Source organism: Homalodisca vitripennis, unplaced genomic scaffold (genome assembly GCF_021130785.1).
Source record: "Homalodisca vitripennis isolate AUS2020 unplaced genomic scaffold, UT_GWSS_2.1 ScUCBcl_11188;HRSCAF=20378, whole genome shotgun sequence".
NCBI classification, from domain to species: domain Eukaryota; kingdom Metazoa; phylum Arthropoda; class Insecta; order Hemiptera; family Cicadellidae; genus Homalodisca; species Homalodisca vitripennis.
In genome coordinates this window covers 10,017-37,832 of record NW_025787313.1, presented here as the reverse complement: position 1 = coordinate 37,832, position 27,816 = coordinate 10,017, and the positions used below count along the sequence as shown (strand labels likewise).

General features: G+C 36.9%; 1 protein-coding gene across 1 annotated transcript; it reads left to right on the top strand.

Moving 5' to 3' along the window:
• Positions 1-359: 359 nt before the first annotated feature.
• Positions 360-26,901, top strand: LOC124374916 (the record flags this gene model as incomplete). The annotated part of the gene is made up of 7 exons (XM_046833051.1): positions 360-520; positions 1,597-1,773; positions 2,753-2,880; positions 4,019-4,154; positions 7,203-7,468; positions 24,646-24,771; positions 26,836-26,901. Coding segments are annotated over 7 exons (1,060 nt in total), but the record flags the coding sequence as incomplete, so codon positions are not given.
• Between the last annotated feature and the right edge of the window lie 915 nt (positions 26,902-27,816).

Here is a 27,816-nt window from a genome sequence, read left to right as displayed (position 1 = left end):
TACTCCCTCATGTTTAGGATAGCAATAGCCTGTAACACTAAGACATCTCCACCCACTCCAACATTAATCCTCCGTAGTGGACTATACATATCGATTCACCCTTTTATCCCTATATCTCAACATTTGTGGTTAGTGATGTACCACTCCTAGACCACCTTAGGCTTTTCCAGATTAAAGTGACCTATAAAAGCATTTGCTGTATGCTTCCAGTGTACAGTATGTTCAACTGTAAGGTATAAACCAGCCAGAAGTGAACCTCCTAGGAAATTAAAGATAAAGAAGGTATTAGTCTTTTTCAACACAATAATTGAATCAACAAACAGCTAACAAGTATTTCTCATACTCATGATGATTCTCAGGTGCCTGCTGGAAGCTTATGCTGATGTGACTGTGATGTTGCGGTTGAGCCTTTCCAGTGACTCAGTGGTTTGCAGCTTCAAAATCCTGGATGAGCTTGGCAACTCTGTCCTGAACACTAGTGGTGTAGGACATATAATCATTCCTGTGCTCAAACTAAAAGGTATAGCTCAATATCATCTGGCAAATTTTAATGTAATCTCACACAAAGCTTCTCAAGCTTACATAACTAAATTTCACAAGGAATTTGAGATGAATTAGCTGCTCTAATTTTAAGTTTCTCATGATTGAGGCACTCTGAAATGACAATCTTCTACTCAGGCATTTATCCTACTCCATCTAATAAGCCTAGTGGCTATGGCACCTGTATTCACATCTTATAATTGTAACACCTCATATTTACATTGGTTATGTTGTTATGGTTGTAATTGTTTACTATTTATTCATGACAATTAGTATTTATCTAAGGACGTTGAAGAATAAAGAACTAGTTGTTTCTTAAATCTACCAAGTTCATAGCAAGGCTATAAATAAATCTTTAAAATATATAATACACAACATAATTGTATCAATTATTGCAAATTAATTTGAATCACATATTCCTTAAATAATACAAATAGTATAAAACCTGCTGAATTGAAATTCATCTAGTAGTGCACTTTTCTTGGCTATTAGAAAACCCAGTACCGGTATTTAAAGAGTTAACACATTCCATTACTCTGCCTGAACAAAAATGCAAAGAACACTCTGTACTATGTTTGAACTTCAGATATCTATAGCCAACCAACCGATTAGACTTATCTAGACATGAGTACTCAATTCAACTACATCAGCATCTCAGTGTCTAATGCACATGTATAATAGTGTTTTTAACAGATCTTATTATGAATTGATGTTAAATATCTGCCTTGATCTTTTTTGAGTAGTTTGTCTGACACTGGTTTTGTGATTTTCCTCTGGTTCCACTTTGCTGAACTCCATTACTCCCATGTACCTTTGTTTTAAGTCCAGTCTCTCTACTGTTAAGCTGATGAATTTTTCCTACTCAGCTGACGTTTTGAAACTATGTTCCAGCTTTCATATTGGAAAATCCTGTGTGGTAAAAAGAAAATAAGGGAATAGAGTCTTTCTTACCTAATATTTTAGATAGACTATACTGGTTTTGAAATGCTACGCAATGAAATTCAAGTTCAATTAATGTTCCAGTACGAATTCTGTTAATAGCACATTGTGTACTAGGTAAAGAAAGGTCGAGAAGAAGTGAAGTGCTGGAGGAAAGAACCAGCAGCACCAGACCTTGTGTATACACTCTGGAAGTGAGACTGCTTCACAACTCTTGGCCCCTCAGTCTGGACCAGAGGAAAGCTATGTTGTACTACAAGGAGCATCTCCCTGACATAATACTGAATTCTCAGGGTACGTCACTGATATTGCTGCTTGTTGATGCAAAATTATGGAAATTTATCTGTTCACCAATGGAAGACTCATATATCACTTCTAATCTTCTTAATTCGCAAAGGAAAAGTTAACAATGACCTGTATCAAAATCATACCATAAATGAAAGTTGGCATATTAATTTAAAATATACATTGAAATTACATCAAATTAACCAACCAACTGAAGAAATCAATTAGTTGATCATAGATTACAAATTTATCGAAATTTACCGTCATTGTTAGGAATATAGTGGATAAATAAACTTCCTAATGATTTTAAACATTTCTATGGTTTTAAATTATTTCAATCCCACTTAGAAAATTATTTAATTCAAGGTGTTTATTACACTATCAAAAGATTTATAAACCAAATTCATGCATTTTAATTAATTTATGTACAAATTAAAAAAATTATACTGTAATGCATACTATAGTTGTACCTATGAAATAGGTTACAAGTGGCCTTATTTTGTTTATTTTTATGAATTTATTGTAACAGAATTTATTGTACATTCTTTTTGGTCTAAGGAAGAATTATATTGATTTTTAAGGTCAGCAGGTCAAAGAACAGCAACATTGAAAGGACTCTGTAAAGCTAAATATAGCAATAAAAGAATTGTTTTGAGCTGCTGATCTTAAAATTTAACTAATCCTGGATAGTTTGGTAAAGACTTTCTGTCCAGGATGGCATCCTGTAAAGGCCTTCGATATGCTATTGTATCAGTTCATACAACATCATTGCCTTGTGTACTACTATAAAAAATGAAGTCAAATCTTCACTTTTCTCAAAAACTGGTTTGCAAACCAATATCGTTTGGGTGACAAATACAATATATTTGTCAGTACAATTGATAACCATTGCTAATTTTGTCCAAAATGGTTAGTTAAGATAACTAAGTAATTTCAAACAAAACTAATCCATTATCAGTGTTGTAATTTATTTATTGGTTTGTTTTAGATGGTAGTATTGAAGAAGAAGATTCACTTATTGAAAGTGAAAGTCTTGTTGATGAGTTAGATTTAGAATTCTTCAGAGAAGTCAATAAACCATCATGGAGTTTAACTCTAGTCGCTGATGAACAAAAGGTATTACATTTATAGATTTATTTACAGTAATTCAGTATATGCGCAGTTTTTTGCCAAAGTTATAATTACATGTTTGAAAATTTAAAATTTAATCCATTTAAGAAAGTGTTGAATGTAGGTTAATAGTGCACTATTTATAGTGTTTATATGTAACATAAATTCTCATTTGGAACATAAAAAATAATAAGAGTAAAACAATGGCCAAGGAATGTTGTGAGAGATGAAAAAGATTTCAAAATAATTACAGAATAGATAAGGGAATTTCAAGACAAGGCAGCTTGTACTTCATCTTATGGTCTTATTTCTTAGTAGTTGAAACTTTTTGACTGCCAATATGAACTTTACTATTGAACAAAAGCATAGTTATGGACTTAGAAAGTAAGTTAAAGTGGATTGGTGGACAGATCTGTGATACGTTGATTTTGTCAGCATGTTTTCTTTGTCAAAAACCTCTTCAAAAGAAATGTAACAAAGTAAGTCCAGAACATGTCAAAAATAAAAATATTTTTACCCGGTATTAATCACAGAATTCTACAATGAGTGAGCCCTTTAAATATTAAGAATTGTGTTAATCAATATATATATTTCTATGGTACAATAAACACTAGAAATAAAACCTAAAATTACTATACTACTACAGGTGCTCTTCAACAGCAACACACTGTAGAAGTTGTCTGTACTGTGCGACTATAACGTACTCAACAAGGTGCAAACGGTCATGGCAGAGGACCAAGGAAGTGCTTACATCTATTAGGAAATGCCAGAACTACTTTGCAATGCGCTTCCTGCCCAATATTACAGCAGACAATGGAATAAAACAGGAACAATATAACAATATTAGTATGATATGTAACACATGTGTATTAATATGTCATTAGCACACTTTTACGCAATCGCTATGAATGTAATATTGTACCAAAACCTTTGAAGGGATTAAAAATATCCATAATAAAATTATGGCATATTGAAATATGGTTTAAAATTTTCTCAAATATGTTCTTTAGTGTACAACTGTGAAATAGAAATTGTAATACAATATTTACTAGAGGTAGTGATTTCTTGTAACTAGTGTAATGTCTGTAAAAAAGCAAGTAAATAAATGCTTGTTTGTGAAATAATAACCCCAGAATGTCACTAGGTGATGCCAGTGAGGCTTCGAGAGGATATGGCTCTCTTTGACCAGCTTCGTGAGCTCCAGTCCAAGTGGATAGAGGAAGGCAAAGATGCTGAACTGTGCCAACAACTTAGACAGGACTTTCTCACTCAGATTGCAGGTAGAATGGATTAATATTCTTTATACAAAATCGAATTACGTATATTTAAATAGTTAAATAAAAAGAAATGACTACCAATTTTGAGTCCAACTGTGAGGAAACCAACAGTTGTATGTTTAGTAAAATATAAAAAAACTTATTTTGGTACCAATTTTAAAATTTATCCTTTAAAAATAGTTTGAATGGATAGTTACTGATATCTGATATCGTCGAGTTTAACAGGAATACATGAAACACAAAATTTTGAGGAATGTTAAAAGTTGCACTCAAATTCTACACACTTTATAAGCCATACTAAAGCTTCTTCTATTCTATGCCAAATGGTGTCTGCTCTCTCTCTTGTGGACAAATCTGAAACATGGAGTTTTTTGCTATGTGAGGGGGAAATTTTTACCATATAATAACAAGATATTTCCATATTTGTTTTGTGGTTTTGAAAGGGAAGTGGGACTTCCACACACTAAAAATACCCTCCCTTGTTCCTCTCAGCATTGGGACTAGCTGGTAGGTTACTTCAACCTTTGTTGATTGTTTACTTCTTATCAGATATATTCTGGCTTTTCCTTCTAAGGATCACTGTTATCATCTTAGAGATCAAATACCAGGAGTTTATTCCCTCCATAATGTTGTTTCTTGTGAGGGCTCCCTGTGAAAAGTGATTTCCTAACTTTGCCCAAAGTCCTTATCTGTGAAAATTGGAATTTCTGTTGCCACTATTTCCTCACACATGATAGGTGAAGTTTAGGGAAAAGATCTCTACAACTGTATACAATGTTTCTTGGTCATTGTAGGAAGTTAGCATCCTAACAGTTGTTCTATTTTGTAAGCTCTTGCCCTTTACATCTTCATGCAAGCTAATGGGGATTCCCTTCCACCTAAAGTTGCGTAGTCCTCAAAATTTTTCTTTCTAGATTTTTTCTTGCATTAGTTAGAGCTAATTTTATGTCTTCAGGAGCTAAATCTATGTATGTTAATATTTTGCTCTTAAGAGTTCCTTCTGTTCCAAGATACTTTACTTTTGTGCTGTTTAACAATGAAAGATGTCTAATATTCCTAAGATTTGTACATTAACACATTCGCTACCGAAATGTAAAAACTTTTTCGTTAATATGGACCGGCTGGCACACATATGTGCCGGCTAGTTGATTCTTATAGACCGATGGCACATATTTGTGCCGCTCGGTACAGTTCCAGTGGACCGACGGCACATATTTGTGCCAGTGTAGTATTATTAAATAAAAGGCTGTGGTAACGATCGGTCTATTCTTTCGACTTCATTCTTTCATATCGGTCTACAGGGATGTCTGGCACATATTTGTGCCGCTTGGTCTCTCGGTATGTTCACAATTTCTTCCTTGGTGCAGTTCAAGGTCTCAGGTCAAAAAAGCCATGACCCAGTCAAATTGAACAAGAGGCTACGGTGTCATGTTTTGTAGAATAAGACAGAAAAAGCTGAAAACAACTTTCTTCACATGTTCCAGCTGCACAGATGAAAAGGACAATAAATTCGGACTCTGCATGCCAGAGTGTTTCAATGAATTTCACAAGTGAAAAACTAAAACAAAATGTGTGTTACCTAAGACATTTTTATTTCCTAACTGTTTTATGTCAAAGATAAAAATGTAGCTCATTACATAAATGGAGTTTATAAATAAGAGACATTTGTGTGAGTTTTTTTTAATAACATATTCTGCTATTTCCAAAGTGTTTATCCAAAGATCTTGTTTTAGTTTGTACAATACACATAACTACCATGTCAGCACTAGTTCTTATTATTTTCCTAATGTGTCCTAACACAGTTATGGCAATTTTTACTTGACTTTCAACTAGAAAAAGTTTATATTTGAGGTTTAGCCTAAGCCTAATTTTTTGCTACAGACCGACCGGCACATATATGTGCCACTAGCCAAAATGTATACAACGTAAAAAAAGGGATGTGGAATCAAGTTATACGTTTGCCTAAGGCTATAAAATGATATATAAATTGATTTGAACAAATTTGTACTCTTGGGCTACGGTAATGACCACACTACTTTGAGCTGGTCTGTGAGAAGTGCCCAACTCACACAATGGTGGTCTATCTTGATGGACCTACCGGCACATATATGTGCCGGTTGGTAGCGAACGTGTTAATGCCCCTACCACCTTTAGAAAAGGATATTTTGGGTGGGAATTATATGTTTACACTAGAGGTTGGAGTACAAATATTTACACAGATGTTTTTAATTCTAATCTCTCTCTCTCTCTCTCTCTCTCTCTCTATATATATATATATATATATATATAAATGAATGTTTGTGTTGTGTATATCCTTTATAGACTCAGAAACTATTTGACCGTTCGTTATGAAAATCTGTATGTTTATGTATTTTTACACAGGGAAGGTTTATATGCTATGCCCATTGATGTAACTTACCACAAGGCAGTGCTGCAAAATATAAAAGTTTTCAAAGCGCCTGCACATTATAAACTGCAACTACAAGACAGTTACGTATATTAAATTGCCAAACACTATTTGAAGGCGCTAATTTATTATGTATATTTGTCTTAAAAATAAATTTCTGGCTGAACTTAAAGCTTGAGTGTTAAACCACTTTTTAATAAAGTACATGTGCGTTGTGCGTGTACAATGGCTATAGACATACACTTCTGACAGATTTTCTTGATCGTGGCAACAAGGTCAAACTCTACATCCCCATTGGAAATATAATTCACTTGAACCAGAAGCGTGCGAAGCCGCGGGAAACAGCTAGTGATACATAACATTCAAATATAACTCATCTTCCCAAAATAAATGCAAGAGATTACTTTAAGACCCACACCACTGAAGTGAGGCCAGATATAAATATGTTTTCAATGGCTATGGCAGTAAACAAGAAAGGTTAGGTAATCACTTTTAAATATTTTTATGCCATTCATGTATACGCAATGTGAATAAAGTATTATTGAATTGAACCTAAGCTAGTCAGTGGCCTTGGGAGCAAATAAGATAAATAGGTAACGTAAGGATAGCTAAACAGCTAAGTGTAACATGTGATGTGTATGAAGGTGCTGAAGAAGACATGTCAGAGGAAGCTATGTTCCACCTGAAACCTAATAAGACAGAAGAGCTAACACAGCTACTAGGACGATGCTCTAGCATCCGCTCACTCGCCAGAAGTGTTCCCAGCGATTTGAGACACTTCCATGACTTCCTCAAGTTCTCAAGACAGTCAGAGGATAAAATGAGCAGGATTTCTTTGTCCAGTCAAATCTCCATCTCCTTACATCCTTTAACTCCTAAACCCTCTCGGCCTCTAGAGTCATCATCAATGGTAAGTACTATGTGTAGAGTAGTAGGATAGATATGACTCCGTTTTTTTTTCCATCATAACTTGTAAAATATAGAAAAATAACCAATTGTTTAGAGAGTTATTATTTAGATTTATTATTTAGTTAGAGACAGCTAGAGCAAGTGTGTCAAGCAGACGAGAGCAGTAACCTCACCTGCTGACTGTGTGTCTGCTGATAACTGACCTCAGACATCTGCTCGCTATTCATTGCATGGCCACCAATGAAACTGTTTGCTTTACCATAACTTGAACTTCTCTTTCAAAAATAATTCATTTTTGTTACTCATATCTTTCTTACTACTGTACACAAAAATGCCCACAAAATATCCATGCGGTAACTGTGGCATTGGAGCTAGATTTTCAGGTATAAAATGTACAAGTTCTTGCAAAAATTGGTACCATGCAGGATGTCAAAATGTCATAGAAAAGAACCTGAAAAAATGGACTCCCCAGGAAATTGGGAAATGGCAATGCATAAATTGCAGAGCAGAAAATCAGCCTCACCTATCCGAACAAGTATTACCTGAATCACTCTCTTTAAATAGCTCTGATACCATCCAAGAACTAAAAATTAACTTAATTGAAAATAATTTTCTAGAAAATTCGAACAGTCAAGAGGATAAACTAGAAATGGCTGCAAAAATAGGATCAGCGTTAGTAGAAGAAAATGAACTCTTAAAAGAAGAAACACTCAAGCTAAAGACCAAACTGAGCATCATGGAGGAAAGATTTGAAGAAATAGAAAATGAAGAAAAGAAATACATAGACAAAATAGAAAACCTTTTACAGCTAAATGCAGACATTGAAGCTCAACTCACTAAAGAGAAAAAACTTCGCCAAGAAGCGCAATTTATCTATGAGGAACATGACCTAAAACTAAGTCAACTTATTGATGGCTATGTAAAAAGAATAGCGGAGCTTGAAAAAACTATCTCAACACTGCAAAAGAAAACTGAAAATCAGGAAACTAAGTCTGCCACTTTTCAAGATTCTATGACGCAAACTTCCCCTCCTACCGGAATAATTAAAGATAGTCCCTCATCCCTCCTACTTGAAATGTCAGGTATCAAAACAAAACTTGATCGGATAGAGATAGCTATTAATAACCTAGCTATTAATACTTTAACTTCAGGAGACAGCCAAACCTGCAATGAAAAACTGTTTAAACACCTTGACAGAATGTAACTCACACCTGACTTCAGGAGCCAGCCAAACCTGCAAACAAAAACTGGAGAACCCTTTGATAGACTGTAACCCAAACTTGACTTCAGGAGCCAGCCAAACCTGCAAACAAAAACTGGAGAACCCTTTGATGGACTGTAACCCACACTTGACTTCAGGAGCCAGCCAAACCTGCCAACAAAAACTGAAGAACCCCTTGACAGACTGTAACCCACACTTGACTTCAGGAGCCAGCCAAACCTGCCAACAAAAACTGAAGAACCCCTTGACAGACTGTAACCCACACTTGACTTCAGGAGCCAGCCAAACCTGCCAACAAAAAACTGAAGAGCCCCTTGACAGACTGTAACCCACATTTGACTTCAGGAGCCAGCCAAACCTGCCATCAAAAACTGAAGAATGTTTTAACAGAATGTAACCCACACTTGACTTCAGGAACCAGCCAAACCTGCCAAGAAAAACTGAAAAACACTTTGACTGAATGCAGCCCACACCTGACCTCAGGAATTGACCAAAGCTGCAAACAAAAACTGCCAGGACGGACAAGGACATGGAGAGCCAAGTCTTCGGTACAAAATAACAATTTAAATACTCAAGCAAGAGCATATGCTCTCCAAGCAACCGAAGGCAAGAAAGCAAATATGTTTAGTGTCTCCCTTCAAGTGGCAAAAGCTGGCAGTAAATCAAATACTTTGGGACTTCAAAAACCTGCCAACTTGGACGTAAAAATGAAGCTAAATAACTCCCCACCACTAAACTCAAAATTAAAGAAAAGTGATGAAGATTATGAGCAATTCTTCCTAAAATACATTACATTCTACATGGAGCACATGAAGAAACACTATGGCTATACTGGAGCTTGTGATGACCTATCACAGTCCAACCATAAGTCTCAGTCCGTTTCAACCGAAAATCAGTCACAGATGCCCCCATCCCCCTACAGGTGCTTTGCAAGACCAAAACACAGTCCATTTTTTAGAACAAAGACAAGTAAAAGAAAGCAAATTCAAAAATTGAATAAAAGTCAAACCAGAAGCACTTCTCATAAAAACAACAACTACAGTATGTCAGTACTTCACCAAAATATCGATGGTCTTCGTAACAAAATCGAAAGACTAACTCACCACCTTGAGGTCCTTACACCTAGTGTTGTCATACTTACCGAACATGGTCTAAAAGAAGAAGAGCTCAGAAACATAAAGCTACAAAACTATACTTTATTATCTGCCTTCTGTAGGAAAACCCATGCTAAAGGAGGTGTAGCAATTTACATCAAAAGTGCCCTAGAAGTCATGACAGAACACATAGACACAACATCTTTTTGTGAAGAGTTAATTTGCGAGATAGAACTGTGTCGTTTAACTGTAAACAACCTGCAGTTATACATATTAGGCACATACAGGTCTCCAAGTGGACAGCTTGAAGATTTTCAAAATATTATGTCAAGACTTTTAGCGGACACCAAAGCATACAGTAAATTTCTCATCATAATGGGTGACGTAAATGTTGATATGCTTAAGGAAACCTCTTATAACAAACTAATTAATGACATGCTATTAAGTTTCAATACCATAAGACTACCCCTGCAAGCTACTAGGATTACCAGCTCCACACAGTCCTCTATTGATTGGGTGTGCACAAATAGCTCGGAACTTGTTGTACAAGTGGAAGTACTACAAACTGGACTCTCTGACCACAGAGCTCAGCTGTGTACCCTAAACATCCCTACAAAAGAAAAACCAACAGTTTCTGTTACAAGACGCAGGTTCAATGATGACAATATGGCAGTGCTAAAATCTCTATTACAAGGGCAAAACTGGGACAATGTCAGGAATGTACCCACCTACAAGATGCTTATGATACTTTTTCTAAGACCCTGAATGTTATCTTGGATATGGCATGTCCTAAAAAGAAAATTAGATCTCGAAAAAAAGCCAAGCCAAAATACTATTTAAATGACGAAGCACTAAGCCTTAAAAGGGACTTTTTGGAGGCTCAGCACAAATTTGAACTAACAGGCTCTGTAACAGACAAAACCAACATGACAATCAAGAAAAAAGCATACGATTTTAAACTGAGAGACATGAAGAGGCAACACATAGTGACTTACATCAACCAAGCTCATGACAAGTCCAAAGCAACATGGAAGGTTATAAATGACGAAAAGACAGGGAAGAATGACAATAACTCAAAATTAGAACTACTTGTTGATAACAAAAAACTTGAAGACCCTCAGAAAATTGCAGACTTCCTGAATGAATACTTCACTAATATAGCAGATAACACTTTAAGAAAACAAACCAAAAACCATACAAGACCAGTATTACCTACATTAGTACCTGTTACAAACAGTAAACTTGAAGTATTTCATCCCACGTCAGTAGAAGAGGTGCGAAATGTAATAAAATCCCTGAAATCGACTCATTCAGCTGGTCTGGATGAAATATCCTCAAAGATATTGAAATTTTGTTGTGAGGAGCTATCTGAACCTCTGTCATACTTAATTAACAGATCTTTTCAACAAGGAATTTTTCCCCAACAGCTGAAAAAATCCAAAGTTTATCCAAAACATAAGGGTGGAAATAAACTGGAAGTCAATAATTACAGACCAATATCAGTAATTTCAACAATTTCCAAGCTGTTCGAGAAGATAGCCCTCAAAAGATTATTGGATCACTGCAACGAAAATGAGTTGATGACACCTAACCAACATGGCTTTAGGAAACATAAGTCTACAACAACGGCCTTAATAAGTCTGCTTGAGGAGACTGTTGACCACATAGAAGCTGGCAGAATAGCAGCAGGTATTATGCTAGATTATAGCAAGGCCTTTGATTGCCTCAGCCATGACCTTATCCTCACCAAGTTACAATCCCTTGGTATTGTGGCAAAAGCAGCAGAATGGGTACATAACTATCTGGCTGATAGACATCAGCTTGTGGAGCTTCTTTCTTCACCTTCTTCCAAAGTTCTTTCAACACCTCTACCAATAACAAGAGGGGTACCCCAAGGTTCTGTTCTGGGCCCTGCTCTCTTCATCCTTACCACAAATGACCTACCAGCATATTTAAGAGATAGCTGTACCCCAATAATGTACGCTGATGATACCACCCTTGTGCTGGGCAAAGAAAGTATAGAATCACTTCAGATAAGCGCATTTATTGCTACAAACCTAGCCACTCAATACTGCCATGAAAATGACCTAGTTATAAACACACAAAAAACAAAGCAAATCATGTTTGGTAGAAGAGGAAGGGAGGAACCAGCATTACCTGAGGTGGAAGTGGAAGAGACCGCATGCTTCCTGGGCATTACCATCGACAGTTCCTTTACCTGGACAGCCCACATTGACAGTGTATGCAGGAAGTTGAACACTGGCATATTTTTAATTCGAAGAATGACGCAAATTGGCACTCCAGAAATAGCAAAAATCATTTACCATGCTTTCTGTGAAACTTGCGATGTTATTTTCGGGGCAAGCGAAAATATTCGCAACTTGCCAGATAGCCAGTCGAGCTGGGTTAGAAAATTCCAGGGTTCGAGACTTTCATACAACTATTATTTATTGTTAGGAGTCGAATCAGAGGGCCCTGCGGAAGAAATTGATACTTCCAAAATAACGTTGGGCTTACTTCATCACGTCAACTCCAATAAAATTTTGAAGACGTAAAAAAAAAAATCTTGCTCATAAAAATAAAAATTTCTTGTTCTAGGAAAGTTATTGTTCAAGCGAGTTCGATTTTCGAAAACAACTGTATTGTTTATTAATACGTCGGTCAGTGAGGAATTACAAGTAAGCTGAGTAGTCTCCACTGATAACTTGGTCGGGGAGTCGTATACAGCAACTATTGTAAGAGCCCGGGGTTGGAATAATTAATCGGTTAAATAATGATGGTTAGTAGAAGCAAAATACAAAATCAAAGCAAAATATAAATAGCAATGCCAAACAAAAGCAATATTCAAATAACACCAATAGCAAATATACAATCTTATAAATTAAAGATTTAGCCATGCACCAATATCACAGTGCAACTACTATATACATAAAGCAAGCACTAACCATTAACAAAAAATATTTCTACGGGATGCAAAAGCTAGATGAATATATAATATAAAAATAGACTAAACTGTATTTTTTTCTCTAGGCAAGTGTATAGCTCCAAAAATAAAATATCGAGTTTACTTTCTCAGGCATATAATTTTGAAAAATAAAAACAAAATAATCACTTATAACACACCATGCAGAATTACCCTACCATATGCAAGCTAAGATAAAGGTAAATGATTTAAACCATGCAATAAGGCTACTAAGCTAAATTACTATAAATATCAGGGCTCTATGAATATCAAGGAAAATTCAACACTTACCCTATCTGTACAGTTCACCAGAAAAATAAGCTAAAATATCGTTAAATAAATATTTTGAAGGAGGTTATCGGGGTGAGGGTGTCAGGACGTTCGCAAAAACAAAAAGAAAGGGTTGCGAGTCCCAAAATATATAAAGGAGAAAAATAAAAAAATCACTTACAAAGATATAAATAATTAATAAAATGAAAATTAGATTGAACTTCAATAAGAAAGAAAAATATTTCCGAGTAGATTAGAGATTCGCCAAGAAATGTGATAATAATCAGACAACAGAATGATGGTCGAGAAAACTTTATACCGAATATAAAAATTTACATCGATTGAACATAAGATTTAGTTTATGAGGACGGGGTCGGTGGGAAGAAAGTATTTATAAAAGGAAGTCGTGGGTATAGGATGCCAGTACTATCGGCGGAAAGAAAGCGGTGGTAAGGCGAGTCCCGACTGTTATAATTTTTTCCGGGTAGGAGATAATTGGTAGGAAAGTTCGTAAAGGAAACTCGGGATGAGGTGTCAGATCGATCGCCAGGAAAAGAAATGCGAGATCTGAAAAATTTAGAAAGGAAAATTTTAACACAGTAATTAAAATTTAGTCGAAATGACAAAAAAAAATTATCTGAGTAATTGAAATTCTAAATATAAGTTAAATTGAAGAAAAGAATAACTTTAGTAATTTAAGTTGAAAAAGTGATTAAAGTTTCAGTAAATTGAGAATATATCTGTCAAATATATTCTATTTAAATGTAATGATACCCTTAAATATCAAATAAATTATTAAGAGTATATTTAAAATCAAACAATTATCTTATCAAAATAAATCTATAACCATCAAACATTACTAATATATTTCAGATCGATTAATTTTCATAAATGACAAATAAAATATTAAATTCTGTTTCACATAAAAAAATTTTGGAAGAATTGTTGATGGCGGAGATAAAACACTTTAGTAAGGAACAGGGTCGTTGTTCCTTACCTGGTGCTGGATATCGGCGGCGGGCGTCGAGTCGCGATGTACAATCGTTCAGCGAGCGGGGTCGGGGGAAGGGGTCGAAGTAGTCGTGGTGAGCAGCGGTCGTCGGCGGTGTCGCGGTCACTGACTGTCTCTCTGTGTCTTCAATCGGCCGTCATTATATAGGTTCGCGCGATCGCGGGGGTGGGGGAAGCCTTCTCCTCTCGCCGTGATCGGAGGGGAAGCGGCGATATCCGTGCGGGCACGGACCTGCCAGATAGCGTCTGACTCATCGTCAGTAAAATAATCATTTCGCTCCTTTTCATGATAATTCTAAAACTCAAGTCGTTATTCGTAATATTAAAAAAAATTGTCTGTTCTAATTTTTTCAATTTTACTAATGAATATTTTTAATTTAAATTTAATTTTGTATGCTAAAAAAATAACATGTTACACCCCATCTGTACTTCGGGAAACAAAAAAAGAAGAAAAAAGTTAAATGTGGTATTTGTATATAGATAAACAAAAAAGGTTACCGTAGTTTAACCTCCTCTTGTATTCGTTTTGAAAGTTTCTGAAATGAAATGAAACAAACTAAAGACTCTTTTCGTACGAAATTAATGTTTTAATCAACAAATAAAATAAAAAGATAACATATTCTGGTAAGAAAATACAACTAAAAACAAATTGCAATCTGCATAAACAAAAAAATTATTTAACAAAACTAAAATTTACACTAAAATTCATTACGGGCACAGTCTTTCACAATACATATAATTACTATAAAACAAAATCAAATATCGCTTTACAAATAAAAAAATAAACAAAACCTATCTCGAAAATATAAATCTCTAAGGGAAGGATATTAGACACGCCGGGTATAGGGGAGTGGCAGTCTTACAAGGAACAATTTGGGATAGAAAGGTGATTTGTTGTAGGAATACTAGTAATTCTTGGCGCCAAACAAATCTCACTTTCATGTTTTTCGCGAGCCTTACATCCGCAGAAATCGCTTTGGGATTTTTATCCTAACGCCCCCTGGAAATATGATAGTCTTCTTCCTCTCTCTCTTTCGCTTCAGGCGTGGACGAGGTTCGGGACCGTGTGATGCATCGTTCGAGGATGTCGAGGGGTTTGGACAGGAAGTAGTAGGAGGGAGGTTTGACGTGGAAGTGGTGGGAGTAGGGTTTGAAGAGGATGGGGTTGGATCAATTCCAGAGGTCGCTGAGTGGCCGGATACCTGAGAGCTCGACTGGTTCTCCCCTAGTTGGTCCTCAAGCCAGACCTCGTCCGCGATGAGGGATAGGCAAGGGGAGGGGCAAGATGAACATTCGATCGGGTCGTCGGGAGCTGGATTCGGGATATCGTCGGGATAGAAAGTCGGAGATTTCGGAATCGGATCAATATTCGATAGAGTTTCGGTCGGTGTGTTGGTAGTCGCTACAGGAGAGTCGGGAACGAGATGAGGAGGATCAGCGGACGAGGCACGGAGTTCCTGTTGTAGCTCCTCCCACAAGATGTCTAACCAGTTCTCGTCGTCGAAAATTAGTAGACTGAGATTCCGGTCGTCGACGGAGATACCGGATGTCGTGTTGGCGGGGACTTCCTCGGTGTACTCGTCGCAAGCCTCGTTGAGTTCCGCCATAAAGGCGTCATACTCCAGCTCCAACCTGGAGGGCACTTCCGTACGGTGACGACGTGTGTCGTCTTCCACGCCGTACTCTAGGAGATTCCAAACCTCGGCGTTGAGAAAATTGGGATCGAGGAGTTCCTGACATTCGGCAAGGTGTCCGTCGAATGCACCCAACCGGCTCGTTCTCAACGCTTCTTCCATGTGGACTCGCCACACTAGTGTGTTGAGTTGTCTCGTTTCAATGGTTTGCCCTCGGGAGAGTCGCTCTGCGAACCACGTGAGAAACACCCCACAGTCCACGTTGTTTTGCTGCCTAGGGCAAGTGCGAGACGTGTCGTGAAGGAGCCATGCTTGTGGGGACCACTCTAAATCGTGAGATTGGGCGTATCTCCCTAGGTCGTGGAGTACTCTTTCCATCGCGGGTATGTGAGTGCCACCCAACGAATCAAAAGTCGATATACGTTGGGCGTGGGGGTGGACAGCTATAAGGACCCAATGTCCGATACCGGTCGGAATGTGTAGGGGAATTAATATTAGTTCGGTGTCGAACGGGTTGACTTTCTTAAACCTCCTGGCTGCCCTAATCAAAAGGCCATCCTCGAGGTCCTTCATATAAAAAGTATCTAGGGCTAGGACGGTCAAGAACCCATGCACGCCCTCTTGGTTTCGTCTCTCAATGAGGCGGAGATACCCCTCGATAACAGTGTCATTGAGCCTTCCACCGGGCTTCAGACACTCCATCAGAACTTCTGCCACCAGAATAGTGGGTCTCATCTTCAAATCTGTTAAAACAAAAGCATCGTGCAGCCAAGCGGTCATGCAGGAAAATAGGTTAGTGGGAGGGAAACTGTGGGCACACTACGGGGCAACACAAGGATCTAGTGTGCCTCCAAGGAAGAGTATGCCTTCAGATCCTTCGTATGGGCTCGGCCTACGTCTTTTCCTTGGAGATCTCGAAGTTCGAATATATTCCATCCTATTTTTCTATATAGGATGTATGGTCCTTCAAACTTTGGTGCCAATTTTCCTGCTATATTCTCAGCCGCTGAGGAAAGTGTATGGCTGCGCCTCAAAACTTGTTGGCCTATTACAAAACTGTTATCTCTTCTTCTGAGATTATAGTAATGAGCTTGGCGAGTGTGTGCTTTTTCCATGTTTAGCTTACATTTTTCCCTTAATTTTAGCATGAAGTTCATTCGAGTTTCATGTATATCGATTTCGCTAGGTTTAACCGCACCTTGAGTGGTATTCTCGAATACTTGGCCGTAGATACAGTTTGGAGTTTTAAGTTCTCTACCAAAATTGAGCATGGCCGGGGTAAATTTTGTTGACTCGCTACAACATGTATTCAACGCAAATCTAAATTCATTTTAAATGTTGATCCCAACTACGATGATCATTTCGCACGAACTGAGAAATCATAGTTTTTAATACGCAGTTCGTTCGCTCTGTTGGATTACTCTGCGGACTATAAGGTGCGGTTGTTTTGTGAATTATTCCCCAATCACTTGTAAGTTTTTGGAAGATTTTCGAGAGGTACTGCGTTCCGTTATCTGTCAGTACTACTTCTGGAGCACCATATCGCAACAATATAAGGTCTTCGAACTTTTCTGCCACCTTCTTAGCAGTTGCTGATGGTAATGCTACAATTTCTACCCATTTGGTAAAGGTATCTTGGAACACCAGGATAAATCTGTTTCCTTTACGAGATCGAGGTAAGGGTCCCATCAGATCGCTGGTTACTGTGAACCAAGGTCCTTGGGGGCGTCTGAAATGCATTTTCCCCACCGGTTTACATTGTTCCACCTTGTATCTCTGGCAAGTGTCGCAATTTTTTACATATTTTCGAATATCGTTTTCTCCATCCAGGCCAAAAGTATCTGGCACTGATTTTCTGAATCGTTTTGTTTACACCTAAATGGCCAGCTGTTGCGCTGTCATGATTTTCTTTCAGTACATCGGACATTAGAGAATCTGGTACGCAAAGTTTCCAATTGGTTTTTGGGTCGGTAGATGATTTATCGATTTTTCGGTATAGTTTATTTCCTCGAATGGTGTAATCTGCATATTTATTCGGACTTGCAGATACCTTCCGAAGCATTTTCGAGTGCCAATCGGGCATAAGTTCGCCTGAAGCTGTTTCTAGCCTTGGTTCCTTGGTTTTGAGCGATAGTTGCCTCCGAGAGTTATTCGAACTGTCGTTGGCGGTGCTACAACCTACGGTTGAACCGACTACAGGATCACAGCTTGACGTGTCGATCGGATACCGGGAGAGTGCGTCTGCTACTCGGTTCAGGACTCCCTTGCGGTATTGGACTTCGAAGTCATGTTGCTGTAGTTCCAGCATCCAGCGAGCAAGTCTTCCAGATGGTTTCTCCAAACTCATCAACCACTTTAAAGCTTGATGGTCAGTTATCGCAATAAACTTGTACCCTTCGAGGTACGTACGAAATTTTTGAACGGCCCATACCAGAGCTAGGAATTCTTTCTCGGTTACTGAAAATTTCTTTTCATTCTCGTGTAAAAGTCGACTCGCAAATGCAATAACCTTCTCCCGCTTGCCAATAGTTTGGGTAAGCGAAGCCCCTAAACCTTCATTGGAGGCATCCACGTGGACCGTAAAAGTTTCCTTGAAGTCAGGGCAGGCTAAGACCGGTGCGGTAGAAAGTTTTGCTTTAAGGGAATTGAATGCTCGTTCTTGAGAATCCGTCCATTCCCATCTATTCCCCTTTCTTAAGAGTTTCGTCAATGGCATAGATATGTTTGCAAAGTTTTCGATAAATCGTCTGTACCAAGACGCAAGTCCCAAGAAACTCCGTACTTGTTTTACAGTTTTAGGTGCTGGAAAATCTACAATTGATTTAACCTTTTCTGGATCCGTCTGGATTCCTTTCTCGTTTATTACGTGGCCAAGGTATTTCAACTCCTTTTTACAAAAGTTACATTTTTTCCATATTTGGTAATAATCCTGCATTTCTAAGGCGTTCGAACACTTCTTTGAGAAGTTTTAAATGTTCTTCGAAAGTTCGGGATACCAGCACCAAATCGTCTAAATAGGCAAAAGCGTAAGGCTCAAACTCAGGTCCTATCACTTGGTCTAGCAATCTCTGAAAGGTAGCCGGAGCAGAGTGTAAGCCAAATGGCATGACCTTGAATTGGAATAACCCTCTGCCGGGAACGGTGAAAGCCGTAATTGGTCTACTGTTAACTTCGAGAGGTACCTGCCAATAGCCATCCTTTAGGTCGATCGTGGATATATAGCAAGCATTTCTCAGTTTTTCGAGTATCGCACTTATTTGGGGAAGGGGATATGCATCCTTCTCACTGACCGCATTAACTCGCCTTAAGTCGATGCAACACCTTACTTTTCCATTCGATTTCTTAACCAGCACTAGTGGAGAGCTCCAAGGACTAGATGATGGTTCAATGATGCCTGAACTCCAGCATCTTGTCAACTTCTTTGTTAATGATCGCCTGCATTGCCGGGTTGCGATAATAATAACCTCTGTTTTATGGGTGTATCAGTTTTAAGGCGAATTTTATGTTCCACTAATGTCGTGCGACCAATAAAACCATCGAACAAATTCAACTGATAATCAAGGAATTCTTTCATTTTTTTACTTTCTACTTCTGTTATTGTCATAACGGCATCAGTATGAATAGTCTTTGAATTATCGCATCTAGTCACTGTTTCTGCAGTACTTTCATGAGGAGTGATATCGATCAGTTTTAAAGGCGTTATAACGTCCATACCCAAAATCATCGGCGTAGTTAAGCCTGGTAGAAACAGGGCACGTACCTTAGTTGTAATATCGGCTATTTCGCAGTTAAATTCGAAGGCCTGAGATATCTGGCTATTTGTGCTATCGGCCATATTAACATTAACATTTACGTTCTTAGGCCTAACGCCTAACTGTAATAGATGATGAGCTACTCTTTCCCCTATAATAGTCACCATCGATCCCGTATCAAGCAGTGCACAAAAGGTAGTTTCTTGAATCTTAATGGATACAAATGGTCTAGGATCGTTCGATTTAACTTCTGCACAGCTGCTTTTGTTAAATTCTTTTATTTGGTTTGAGCCATTTGGGCCATTCGATTGAGGTGATTTGTTGCCCCAGAGTCCCGGGACACCTCTGACGCTCCGGGCTCCGGAAATGTTTCCCTGCCTGCAAGGACACTGGACGGTTCGAACTCCTACTTTCTTACAGTTAAAACAGCGAATGGTTTTAGGGAGAGGACACTGGTGATATTTATGCCCTTTAGTTTCGCAATTCCAACAAATAGGAATGGCAGTCGTTGTATCTGTAGTAAGATGCCTTGGCTGAGTAGTGTTAGTCGGGACAGTTGTAGAGGGCTCAAACCTTCGCTTATCGGGAAAAGATTTGGGTTTATCGTGATACAGTTCTGGCTTATCTATCATCTGTACTGGGTATGACTTAAAAACTCTACGTTTTGTGTCGTATGCTGTCTCAGGTACCATGGATTGAGCCGGATTTGGAGGAGGTCGGTAGCTATTCTTCTCTCGCAAATAACTTTCATAACCTTCGGCAAGATGAATTAATTCACTAATCGAGTGAAAACTTTCCCTTCTGATCGTTAATTTGTATTCAGGTCTCATGTTTGAATATAATCGGTTTAGTGTTTGGTTTACAGAGAAGCCACCACGTCGTCGAATTAGAGTCGTAAGGGCTACAATAAATTTTCGCATTGGCTCACTCTCGCCCTGAGTTCTTCGAGTTATTTCCTCATCCAAGTTACGTCGGTAATCTGGAGGAAGATACTGCTCTTCGAAGCTGATTATAAAGTCGTCATAGTTTGTCCAAAATGACTTATTATTTCGGTACCAGAAAAGAGCGTTTCCCTTAAAAAGTTCCGGTAATGCTTTTAGTAGCCGATCGGGAGGTATTTCATAAGATTCGGCAAGTTCATTGAGACGCTCAATGAAAGAGACTGGGTCTCCATCCCCATCGAATCTCAAATTCCATTTCCGAACTTGATTGCAGATATGAGAGATATCCGGATGTCTAAGTTCAGATGTAGGTCTGCCTGTCATGTTAGCGCCACTGTACAATCCAAAATTCGGGTCACAAGGATCATCAGCTGTGAGGGATCTTGCTGTCGGCATTCTCAACGGATGAGGTGTTGTTATGTCTTGTGTGTTTGTTGGGGCTATGGAATTTACAGATTTTTCGTGCATTAAAAGGGCTAATCGTTCCTGTACTAGTCTAAAACTAGCTGTAGGAGAGAGGTTTAACATTTCTCGAATGCTAACTTCCTCATGTTGTATATGACCATCAATATGAGAGGCACTAATCGGTCCTAATGCTGAGGACACTACATTAGTCGCGAGGTTTTGTCCGTATGACAATAATTCTGTTCTTGGTGGAAGAGGTTCGGGAGGTGTATTTCCAGACCTAAGAAAAGTCACAAGTCGCTTTCGTAGTTCAGCCACATTACCATCCGGATTCAGATTAAATTTTCTCAACTCTTCCTGAAGGTCGTTCTTTTGTAGTTTATAAATCCAGCCCACACGAGGATCATTCTCCGAAGGGGAAGGAAGCATAATTTGGGGATTGGGAATAGTTGTAGGGGGGATCGGTAGGCCCATTGTAGTAGTAGTAGTGGTGGTGGTACTAGTAGCAGTAGGCGTAGTAGTAATCGATGCGACTGTAGGGGGACAAAGTTTTGGTAATGTACCAACAGAAGCCTGTGGTGTCCGTAATACGAGTTGAAGTCGTAGTAGTTGTGGTTGTTTTTCGTTTGTTTGCGTCCCCTTGTCCGTCATTTCCGTTTACATACATAAAGAATAAAATTTGATAAGGGCGGAGAAAGAGGTTTAGTAAGTACATCATTATTGTACGTATAAAATTTTCTTAAACAAAAAGTTATTGTAAAACTTTAACAATTTTTAGTCGTAAATTGTAAAGTATATTCACAAAAAAGTGTAAAGTAAATCGTAAAGTTCGTAAATTAACGTATATTACAGTCCCTGTTCGGGCGCCACTTTGCGATGTTATTTTCGGGGCAAGCGAAAATATTCGCAACTTGCCAGATAGCCAGTCGAGCTGGGTTAGACAATTCCAGGGTTCGAGACTTTCATACAACTATTATTTATTGTTAGGAGTCGAATCAGAGGGCCCTGCGGAAGAAATTGATACTTCCAAAATAACGTTGGGCTTACTTCATCACGTCAACTCCAATAAAATTTTGAAGACGTAAAAAAAAAAATCTTGCTCATAAAAATAAAAATTTCTTGTTCTAGGAAAGTTATTGTTCAAGCGAGTTCGATTTTCGAAAACAACTGTATTGTTTATTAATACGTCGGTCAGTGAGGAATTACAAGTAAGCTGAGTAGTCTCCACTGATAACTTGGTCGGGGAGTCGTATACAGCAACTATTGTAAGAGCCCGGGGTTGGAATAATTAATCGGTTAAATAATGATGGTTAGTAGAAGCAAAATACAAAATCAAAGCAAAATATAAATAGCAATGCCAAACAAAAGCAATATTCAAATAACACCAATAGCAAATATACAATCTTATAAATTAAAGATTTAGCCATGCACCAATATCACAGTGCAACTACTATATACATAAAGCAAGCACTAACCATTAACAAAAAATATTTCTACGGGATGCAAAAGCTAGATGAATATATAATATAAAAATAGACTAAACTGTATTTTTTTCTCTAGGCAAGTGTATAGCTCCAAAAATAAAATATCGAGTTTACTTTCTCAGGCATATAATTTTGAAAAATAAAAACAAAATAATCACTTATAACACACCATGCAGAATTACCCTACCATATGCAAGCTAAGATAAAGGTAAATGATTTAAACCATGCAATAAGGCTACTAAGCTAAATTACTATAAATATCAGGGCTCTATGAATATCAAGGAAAATTCAACACTTACCCTATCTGTACAGTTCACCAGAAAAATAAGCTAAAATATCGTTAAATAAATATTTTGAAGGAGGTTATCGGGGTGAGGGTGTCAGGACGTTCGCAAAAACAAAAAGAAAGGGTTGCGAGTCCCAAAATATATAAAGGAGAAAAATAAAAAAATCACTTACAAAGATATAAATAATTAATAAAATGAAAATTAGATTGAACTTCAATAAGAAAGAAAAATATTTCCGAGTAGATTAGAGATTCGCCAAGAAATGTGATAATAATCAGACAACAGAATGATGGTCGAGAAAACTTTATACCGAATATAAAAATTTACATCGATTGAACATAAGATTTAGTTTATGAGGACGGGGTCGGTGGGAAGAAAGTATTTATAAAAGGAAGTCGTGGGTATAGGATGCCAGTACTATCGCCGGAAAGAAAGCAGTGGTAAGGCGAGTCCCGACTGTTATAATTTTTTCCGGGTAGGAGATAATTGGTAGGAAAGTTCGTAAAGGAAACTCGGGATGAGGTGTCAGATCGATCGCCAGGAAAAGAAATGCGAGATCTGAAAAATTTAGAAAGGAAAATTTTAACACAGTAATTAAAATTTAGTCGAAATGACAAAAAAAAATTATCTGAGTAATTGAAATTCTAAATATAAGTTAAATTGAAGAAAAGAATAACTTTAGTAATTTAAGTTGAAAAAGTGATTAAAGTTTCAGTAAATTGAGAATATATCTGTCAAATATATTCTATTTAAATGTAATGATACCCTTAAATATCAAATAAATTATTAAGAGTATATTTAAAATCAAACAATTATCTTATCAAAATAAATCTATAACCATCAAACATTACTAATATATTTCAGATCGATTAATTTTCATAAATGACAAATAAAATATTAAATTCTGTTTCACATAAAAAAAAATTTGGAAGAATTGTTGATGGCGGAGATAAAACACTTTAGTAAGGAACAGGGTCGTTGTTCCTTACCTGATGCTGGATATCGGCGGCGGGCGTCGAGTCGCGATGTACAGTCGTTCAGCGAGCGGGGTCGGGGGAAGGGGTCGAAGTAATCGTGGTGAGCAGCGGTCGTCGGCGGTGTCGCGGTCACTGACTGTCTCTCTGTGTCTTCAATCGGCCGTCATTATATAGGTTTCGCGCGATCGCGGGGGTGGGGGAAGCCTTCTCCTCTCGCCGTGATCGGAGGGGAAGCGGCGATATCCGTGCGGGCACGGACCTGCCAGATAGCGTCTGACTCATCGTCAGTAAAATAATCATTTCGCTCCTTTTCATGATAATTCTAAAACTCAAGTCGTTATTTGTAATATTAAAAAAAATTGTCTGTTCTAATTTTTTTCAATTTTACTAATGAATATTTTTAATTTAAATTTAATTTTGTATGCTAAAAAAATAACATGTTACAAACTCACATAATGTATGGCATAGCCGCATGGGGTGGTACTACCAAGACCAATATGAACAGGATACTAATATTACAAAAGAGAGCATTAAGAACTATACTAGGCCTACAACCTATGGAGAGCTGCCGAGAACATTTTAAAAGTCTTAAAATCTTGACTGTGTATGCAATGTAAATTTGTGAGGTGGCACACTATGCATCAATCAAACAACCAGCTCAAGGATCAGCCCTTCACAACTATAATACAAGACATGCAACCCGTTTCAACCTCCCAGCTCATCGAACTTCTCTATATGCAAGAAAACCAATATATGCCGGTATGAAAATCCTCAACCACCTACCACAAGACTTCAGACAAGAAACTGGGGCAACACTAAAGAACAGACTGAAGAACCTCTTGTTGGACAATCCAATCTATTCCATGGATGAATTTTATCAAACGACCTGGACTTGATGTTATGTATTGTATTACAATTTTATGTATTTACTCATATATTGTATACAGTATTATTTTGACACCATTGCATTTCTTAAAGAAATTGTAATAAAGAATATTCTGACTTCTGAGAGTTTTCATTAGTAGATAAGTCAGGTTTATTTTGAGATAAATAAGGCTCTGGCTGATGTGAGGGACAAAGAATTTGGTTCTGAGTGGTTTAATTTATTATAAATATTACTGTAACTTATCTGCTCATAGGTATCAGGAGAGCAGAACTTGGAAGATTCCATCAAGGAGGAATCACTGAAGATAGACCACAGAGACATGTTGGTACAGCAAGCTGGGATAAATAAGGCTCTGGCTGACTTAAGAGCAAAGAATTTGGTACTATGTTATTTATTTTATGCAGTCCGGTTTCTAGTTTTAACTAATCATATCCTGAATTAGGATAATGGTCAAAATCTTAATTTTTGAGGATTTATTATAAATTTATAGGGCTATAATTGGTTTAAATAAATATATTTTAGCATGGATATGGTTCTTTGAGTATGACATAATGTTGTGAGTTATATTATATAACTCACAACATTATGTTATATTATATCAATTGTTTTGGGTCGCAAACTATTTATGATTGGAAAACATAGGTACAGGAACAGGTATTCTGCACAATTTTAAACAATTCTTGGCCCTTTGGTATAGACATTTAACAGATTAAAGATTTCGTAAGATAAATTTTATGTCAATTCCTCTTTTTTGACATCAAACGTCAGTTTATATTTGATGGGTGTACAATTGATGGAAAAATAGGCCTAAATTTAAAAAAATGACTGTGGATGATTAAAAAAGAAATAATTTTAAATAGCCAACAAGCGATATTTAAAGCAAAATATCATTTGTGGACTTTAAATATTATTTATATAGAAATTACAATGAGTTCTGTTGATGGTGCATGTTCATACATGGGATTGGCTGAGTATCTGCTATTTAAGTCATTCAGACGGTTAACACAATTTCTCTTTTGCCTATTGGGGGATGTAAAAATGTAATTTCTGAACGTTTGTATGTCTGTCCGCATGACATTTTCAAGAATGAAATGAGAGCTATAAACTTGAAAAATTGCATGCAGCCCCAGCAAAGACATGTTGTAGTGTACTCCTGCATTGTGTAGATAATAATTAATAATGGTCACAATAACATAAAAAGAGGAAAAGTAGTCAAATATATATGTATGAAAAACTAGAGATTAAAATCGTGTATGCATATGGAAATATATAAAATATATTTAAAGGTTATAAACACCTCAAAATACCTTTATTTTTCTTATAAACCGTACTTACTTTGAAAGTACACATGAAAAATTGCAATAGAATTTAAAAAAGTATATTGATGAAATATGCCACTGTTAAAACAAACACCTCATTGGTTACTGATGAGGTAGATGTAGCCTGTTAACATATGGAAATCTCCAGCGGTAGCAGAAGGGAGAGGGAAAAAAGCGGGAGTAATAAATATATTCCTGTGGTCTCAATGCAATCTGTGCAATGCAACCTGTGTTGGGTTTTATTTAATCGTTCCCGTAACAGTACTGGTGCAGAACACTCTGTAACAACAAGCAATTTTTGCAGCGGTCACATTGTCTCACCTGTTCCAATGGGACCTTTTACTTTTTGTTGTTGCAGTTCCATAAATGCTACGGTTACGGAGCATTGCAACAAAGTAGTTTCAGTTCCATTGACCCACCTGTATTATCTGACTCAGATGGTCATCAAAACTCACATTCAAATTGATTAGAACATTTATAATTGATGGATTTGAATTTTGCTTCATCTAGATGAGTGGGGATGAATTAATCTCATTCTTTCTAGAGTAGGGTACAGTTTGTGATCCATAGCACTACCATAACAGATATTGCTGTTAAAACTGATAACAACATTTAGTAAGAATGAGCAGTACCGTCCATTGTGGAAGTATTGTAGTATCTATATTGTTTAACTAATTTTTATCCTACAATTACTATAACAATCCATCATGAGTGGGAAAGCAAAGATTCTTCTTAAAGTTTTTCAGGTTTAAGGTTTTTATGACAAAAACTTAACTACTCTTGTATTGTAACTATAACAAACTATATTCTTATGAACTAACTTTGAGTATGAGTAAATTTCTTTATAAATATTTTATTTTTTGTTGTATCAAAAAATTAAAATGATCTGTTCCAGTATAAAGGTAATGTTAAATTGAAAGGTGCGCATTTCCCCTGAAAAATCAATACTAAATTCACCTGTGGAGCAGATGCATTTCAGAATAGACATTGCAACACTTATTTTGTCTCTCTTGTATTTACGGAGTGTTGCGTTAGAGATGTATTTTTATAAGAAATGTTGCAGTCAAATCATGTAAATGATTGAACAGTAACAGCAATTAATTGTATGTAATAAATGCCTTCAGGAACGTTTACAAGACGTTTTCGAGCAAACGGCTCTTCTGAGAAACACAACTGATCAGCGAGATTAAAGCTGCAAAGGAGGCTGAGTTAAAAAAACAAAAAGAAGAGAAAGCAAAAAGTAAAAAATCTCAAGATAAGTCACCTGATAAGAAGACAAAAGGACAGGATTTGAATAAATCTAAGTCTAAAAAGAGTAAAGGAAAATAGCCAAGTAAATATAAGCTTATTTTCTTTATAACATTTATAAATGTTTTGTTCATAATGATTTTATGTATATTGCATTTATATCATTTACTGTGTTTTGTTGTATTTGTTTTCGTTATTGTAAAATTGTTGATAGTCTATTGGTATAAGTTATTAAAAAAATAAGTTTTGAATATTGTTTATTGAATAATGTTATTTAACGCAAATAAATAGTTTCATTTCATTATGAAATGCAATTGTGTACTTTCATGTTTTAATAAACCAGTACAGCAGTAACTAAACTGACCTGGATTAGTGCTTTTCCTGACAGTAAATTTACTGCTCTTTGACCTTTTCACCTCAAAAATAACGGATTTATTTGACAAAGAAGAACTTATTTGATCAAATTTCAAGTCCCTAGGATATTTCTATCAAGAGTTATTGTTACTAGTTGATAGGAAAATCAGCAGGCTTACCTTGAAAACTAACTTTTAGAGTCCACAAAACATGCAGTTTACAAAACATGCAGTATACAAAACATGCAGTACACAAAACATGCAGTATACAAAACATGCAGTATACAAAACATGCAGTATACAAAACATGCCGTACACACCAGGGAAGGTAAAAGAATACGTACCTGCTTAAATTCTTTTCATGTACTACTTATTCTGTAGTCAAATTATTTGTTACAATAATGTAGCTTCAAAACGATTAAATATGGTAGCTTCCATAATTAATAATAATGAAAAATAATATGTGATTTAGAAACTAAGTAATTTCAAATAAATGTTGTAATA